The 6,440-nt window shown below is 61.9% G+C and overlaps 1 protein-coding gene across 1 annotated transcript; it reads left to right on the top strand.

The window, feature by feature from the left end:
• Window positions 1-3,275: 3,275 nt before the first annotated feature.
• Window positions 3,276-5,081, top strand: LOC139053757 (DNA translocase FtsK 1-like). Its single transcript, XM_070530539.1, has one exon. The coding sequence runs from the start codon at window positions 3,276-3,278 to the stop codon at window positions 5,079-5,081; it is 1,806 nt and encodes a 601-aa protein (XP_070386640.1).
• Window positions 5,082-6,440: the final 1,359 nt, after the last annotated feature.

Below are 6,440 nucleotides of genomic sequence, written 5' to 3'. Positions count from 1 at the left end.
TATCGCGTGGATCTACTAGGGAAGAGAGAGTTGTGCTCTTCCTTGAAAGATGTTTACGTAGGACATTTCTGCTGCACCACGCTTCCATTTCCCACAGCTCTGCCCGGGTTGTGGCCCTCAAGCCATCCCAGCGTCGCTGCAGGAGAATGCGAAGTTCCTTTCGGAGTGAGGCCAGCGCCGGAGCGACTCCAGGCCCGCCGGACAGTGGCCTCGAGAGCAGGAGGATCGCGTCGGAGACGATTTTTATCTCCTCACGCTCCTCGCGCGCCCGACGCTTGCCCCAAGACCTGAAGCACTCACGCACCCTGACTTTCACGTCATCCCATTCCGTACCACTTAGATTCGCTGTGTTATGAAGCGATCGAAATAGTATGGATGATACCTCTGCGGTTGCCTGCCTATCTTTTAGGAGACGTGGATTTAAGCGCCATGGTCTCTTTGCTCTTGGTACTAAACTAGAATCGGCAAACCGCAGAAATAGGAAGCTGTGGTCGCTAAGAGCAGAAGGAATTAACCACGAAGAATGCATACTGGGAGCCAGTGACGACGAGATGTAAAAACGGTCGATGCGGCTCTGCCCACCCCTCCCTGTCCATGTCATTCCTGACTGTCCAGGGCGAAGCACGCGCCAAGCATCGACCAGTCCCAGCCCATCGACGAGGTCTCGCAGTACACCATTACCACGCTTATCTTTCGTTATTGAAGTCCCTCTACGCGAGAGGCGGTCAACCAGTTCTAACACACAGTTGAAGTCGCCTACTAGAACTAGTCGAGAGGGACCGACCAAATAGGGTTCTAATGTACGGAAAAACTCTTTTTGTTCTCTAGCCTGGTTTGGAGCATACACGTTAACAATTCGAATGCCACAATCGAGATCCACCGACAAGACGCGGCCCTCGGAATCCCTGGCATGGCGAATAACAAGGCCGTCGAAATGCGGCATCAGAACGATGGCCGTACCCCGGCTGCCCGTCGCGCCATAACTCCAGTAAGACCGAGTGCGAAAAATCCGGTCGAAGTGGCTGATCTGGCCTAGCCTATGAATGTAAGTTTCCTGCAATACGAGAATATCTACCCTTCTGGATTTAGCCAAATTTACAACCTCTAACTGTTTAGAAGCGCGCGACAAACCCCGACAGTTAAATGTAGCTATAGTGAGAGAAGAAGCCATTTTAAAGGAGAAAGAGATTAGCTAGAAGCTAGTAGAAACAAAGGAAGACGAAAAGAGCTAGGAAAATAAATAGAGAGCAGGCTAGTATTAGGTAATACTAGCCGCTAACGACAAATAAGCAAAGACTACTTATGAGAGGGTCTCCGAACTTGGAGACCCCTCATCAGTAGACTCATAGGTTCTGTCCGAGAGTAACGAGCAATCGCACCGTCCCCATCCGCAATTGGGACAAGGAGGAGAACCCTCCGTGTCCGATGGGACCTCGGTATCAGAATCGGAAGTATCAACGGCACTGCGCTTCAGTTCAGGAGCGCCAGTCTCCGAGCCTTGGGAGCCACCTTCGTCCGAGCTCGACTCACGCTCCCCGGCCGCCGCCCTGGCAGCGGAACCAGCGCGGTGTGCGCGCCGGCTCTTACGCTTCTGGTTCGACCGACGAGCAGTGTCAGTCGCGCCAGTCAGCGGTTGGGACGCGCCCGGGATAGCGGCCGGCGTAGCGAGAGGCACACCAGCCACGGAGGCGACAGCGACCGCCGTTTCAGCCTCCTCGCCCGCCGCCCCCTCGCACGTTGCCGTGACGGAAGGGGGAGCGACCTCGGTGGCGTCCACGGAATCGCCGCCGCTCCCGGCGGCATCGACCACGCTCAAGGAGCCCTGGCTCTCTCCTTCCTCCAAGGCAGCAACCGTAGCAGCTACCGGCGAAGTAACCGCTTCCGCGACGGCAGGTTTCTGCTGTTCTGGCCTCGCGGTTACTGACGAGTAGGTGCGGACACTACACGCCGAAACCGCATGGTCGCCGCCGCAACGTACGCACGCCGCGTCGCAGGACGCGTGGCCAAACTGCTGGCAGCGCGCGCACTGAGGCGTGTCGCACGCGGCGGCGTGGTGTCCTGCCAAGTTACACCTACGGCACAACCTAACTACACCCTCGTACTCACACTGAACGACACGCTCACCTACACGAAGAAGGTTAGGAACGGGCCGCGCCATCTCTATCCGAATGCGCCGGTTACCGGTGCCAACGGCAGGGAAACCGGGCACGCATTCTTCGGAGATCCCGTGAACCTTTCCGAAGACCTCTAGCTCGGAGACGAGAGCCTGGTCCGGAAGATCCGCGGGGTAGCCAAACACCCTAACCAACTTCACACGCACACCTCTATACTCAAACCGAACTTCTACATCACGAACCTGCAGTGCGGGATCAGCTGAGAAGCGATCAACCGCGGCCTTACTCTTAAACGTTATCTCGAACCTTCCTGCGCCAAAGTCCTGTACTGACTTAAGGTCGTTCAACGAAAAGCGCTTTACGAGCGCCTTGCAAACATCTACGTTGGAAGCGCCTTTCGGAACTCGCCCGAAAAACGTAAGCGGCCGAAGCCGCGAAGGGGCCACCATCGCGGTAAAAACCACGTGGCGCCCGTGCCTAGCCGAAGTTTAAGCTAACACTACACAAGGTAGGAAGCTAGGAACCCTCAGCTAAACACTGGAAAAAACCAAGGACAAAAAAACAGCCACCGGAACACCTCACCGAATCGGAGACAGCGGGTTGGAGTCTAGAAGAATCCGCACCGTACACCTATCCAACCATTCCGAGAGGGGCCCACGTGGAGGGGATCCGCAGCACCGAAGCTCGAGCGCACAAGTCACGCCACCCCCGAGCCGATCACGCCACCACCGTCACGGGTGCTGTTGCTGAGACTGAGGACGAAACAACGACTTGCACAGTCGCGATCGGTGAGCGATTTGAGCCGTGCTCGTAGCGCCTTCGCCGCTCTCGCCGCCGCCGGTCCCAAAGGAAAGCGCGAGCGAGCACGAGGGAGAGGGAGAGAAGCCGCGCGGACCAATGGCGAGCGCGGCAATGCGAGGTCCCGTCAACACCACCCTCCCGCCATAAAAGCGCGGCGCACGCGACCGGTCGCTCACGCGACCGGTCGCGGGGCCTCGGACCTGTTCGAACGTCTCCGATCGAACTCACCAACCAACCTCCATGCCGCCCGTGTGCTGCACCTACGACCGCGCTTTCGAGCGTAGCCCTTTTTAGGGCTCCCAAGGGTGCACACGCAGTCGGAGGTACCTTCGTCCAGGGCTTCTTTCCACTGCACTGAGGATGTCCGTCTCCGACAACCCAGTGCAGGGGCCACGCGGCCCCACCTCAGCGCACTCGCCGGCGCTCAAACTGCTTCTTGCGGAAGCGAGACGGCAGTTTTGCGCCACCGCCGAGAACGAGGAGCAGCCTGTCGAGGCTGCAGCCCCATCCCCGAGGTTCCTACGCTCGGGAACCTGCAGGGACACTGCCCCAGTCGCAACACAGCGTCGTCGACGCGGCCGTGCTGCCCCGCACAACGACGACGACGGCGGAGACAACACCGGCAGCGAGAGCGACGACGACACCGCCAGCTCGCGCCGCTCTAGCAGCTGCCCGCCTTCCTGCTCCTACTCGTCAACCAGCGAGAGCAGCAGCGAGGACAGCCAGCTGACACTGGCCACGGACTCGGCGAGCAGCCGTTCCCCGTCGCCCAGCGCCCAAGAAGAAAGGGTCGGCGCCCCCGCTACTGCTGAACCAACTGAGGAAGCCGTGCCTAATCGTACGCCGCACGAGCCCCCGGAACCGGAAGGCGCCCACGCCGAGACCGAGGCGAGCGCGCGCGCGGCGGAGAGCGATGCTCCCGAGAGCGTCTCCACGGCGCATGCGCCACCCTGCGACGTCACGGCGCACACGCAAGGCGATGCCCCGCCTCCACCCGCGGACCCTCTCCTCCCCGGCGCGAAGCAGCCGGGTAGGAAAAAAAACAGCCGGCGTAAGCGCCGGAACGTGCGGCCGGTGACCATCACCACCGTCGCTAAAACCGGCGTACGTTCAAGCGCCCCTCCTGCGGCACAAGACACCGCATCGACCAGTGAAGGACGGGAAACCGTCCTTTACAGACCGCTCGGGAGGAAGGCCCATTTCCTTGCGGCATCACGCGATGCAATTGCCGCATTCCTGGCCGGTGTTTCGGGGACACATCGAGTCCGGCCGAACTTGCGACGGAACGTCGTGGCCGTCGACGCGCTGCCAGGCACGGACCTGTCTGCGCTGCTCGCCGTTCGGGTGATTTGCGACGTGCCCGTCAAGGCGAAGGCACTTATCGCCGACTCTTGCACGGGCACGCTCTTCAACGTGGACCCGGCGATCGATGGGCCTTCCATCCTTGAGGGTATCGAGAGCCGGGTGCCCGTACTCGCCGTCACCCGAAGCGGCGATGTCGCAACACTGCGATTCACAGGCAGAGACGTGCCGGAGGAGGTGCACCTGTTCAGGCAGCGCCGCATCGTGCGCCCGCAGCTACCGCGGCCGTTGCAGTGCGGTCGATGCGGCCTCTTCGGGCACGCCACAGCGACTTGCTCTCGCGACCCGCGCTGTCTCCAGTGCGCGGGGTCGCACGCGACGACCGCCTGTACCTCAAAGCGGACCCGATGCATCAACTGCCGAGGCCCGCACGAGTCGACAGAGCCACGCTGCCCCAACTGGCAGCTCGAGCGGCGGGTGGCGAGCATACTCGCGAGAACCGTTCCGCGCATCACGCGCAAACAAGCCCTGGTTCTCGCGAGGAGCAATGCCCCTGCCGCGCGGAATCAGCAGCCGGCCACCACCACAGCACAGCGCGCGCCCGAGCCACGATCATCGCCGTTGGTTCAGCCGGGCCGATCATTCCGTGACGTGCTGGCCGGCAACACAGCGCCGCAGCCAGCCGCCGAGAGCAGCTCTGCCCAGCCCCGCAGCACGACAACACCCGATGCACGTGACCTCGTCATAACGACGCTCGCGTCGGCATTGCGTGCACTTTTGGAATCGGTACCTGCCGACTCCCCAGCGCGCCACATGTGTGTGGCAGCACTGGAAATGCATGACGCCCTGATCCAGCATGGCTAGCACACCAGTGGGGCAACGGCCGCGCATTGTTCAATGGAATGTTCGTTCAATGCGCCGCCGACATCCAGAGCTGGCGGATGGGGCTCTTTCGGACGGATGCGACGTGCTTGCTTTGCAAGAAACCCACGTCCGCCCGGGAGAGCTCAATCTGCCGGGCTTCGTCAGCTACCACAGTGCTGCTGGCTGCGAACAGGCGTCATGCACGGCCATTCCGTGTACCGATTCCACTCATCCGGCTGGGCGATCTCGCGCGTCACTTTACGTACGCGCTGGGCTCCCTCAAGCCGTGGTGAGTGTGGACGATTTGCCGTGCACGGGCGTCGAGTGCGTGGCGGTGACCGTGCGAATCGGAACAACCGACACGTGCGTCGCGAGTGTTTACGCGTGCTGCGGCGGCCGCTGGGACAAGGAGATGGTCGTCCGGCTGTCACAGCGTGTGCGCGGAGACCTTGTGATGTGCGGTGACTTCAACTCGCACAACACTGCGTGGGGTTCGCGCCACACCGACAGCAGTGGCCGGGACCTACTTGACGCCATCCAGCAGGCGGGTCTGCTGATAGCCAACACAGGCGTTATCACCTTCGCCCGTCGTGGCTGCGAGGGAAGTGTGTTGGATCTCTCGCTAGTGTCGGAACGCTGCCATTACATCTGGCGCCGCAGCCCCGACATGCGAGGGTCCGACCACTACCCCATCCACCTCGAGCCCCGCCGTGCCGCCCACCTGCCGACGCGTGCGTACAGTGTTGTGAATTGGCCGCGATTCCGGGAACTGTGTGCTACTGTGCCAGTCTCGGAGGGCGGCATGTTTTTTCAACACATCGCGCAGTGCGCGCGTGCCGCGTCGACTCGCTGTGTCGTGCCGGCCGGGACGCCCGTTCCTGACATCAAACAGCTGAACCTCCGCGCTGCGCGTCGCAGAGCCGAGAGGCTAGCGCTGCGCTCGGGCCAGCGCGAACATTGGACTGTGTACAACCGGCTGGACGCGGTATGCCGTCGCCACGCGAAGCAGCGCCGCAACGCCAGCTGGTCCAGCCTCTGCTCGTCGCTGGAACGGGCGAGCGTGCGATCGAGCCCGTGGCGAATCCTGGGGGCGATCCTGCGGCCCCGCCTTCCACGCTGCCCCGCCCTCTCCATCGCCGTGGCGCGCGGCATCACGAACGGTCAGCTGGCCGAGCTCCTCGCTGAGACGTTCTGCCCGCCGCCCACCGTCCGTCCACCGGCGCCGCACGTGCTGCAGCCGCAACCGCACCCAAGGCGCGAGCTGCATGCCCCGGAGCGATACTTCCCATCGGCCGGGATCCTCGAGGACATCAGGGCGCTGTGCGAGGCTGACTTTACTATCGGTGAGCTTCGCACAGT

This window comes from Dermacentor albipictus, unplaced genomic scaffold (assembly GCF_038994185.2).
Source record: "Dermacentor albipictus isolate Rhodes 1998 colony unplaced genomic scaffold, USDA_Dalb.pri_finalv2 scaffold_197, whole genome shotgun sequence".
NCBI classification, from domain to species: Eukaryota; Metazoa; Arthropoda; class Arachnida; order Ixodida; family Ixodidae; genus Dermacentor; species Dermacentor albipictus.
This window is presented reverse-complemented; position numbering and strand designations above follow the sequence as displayed.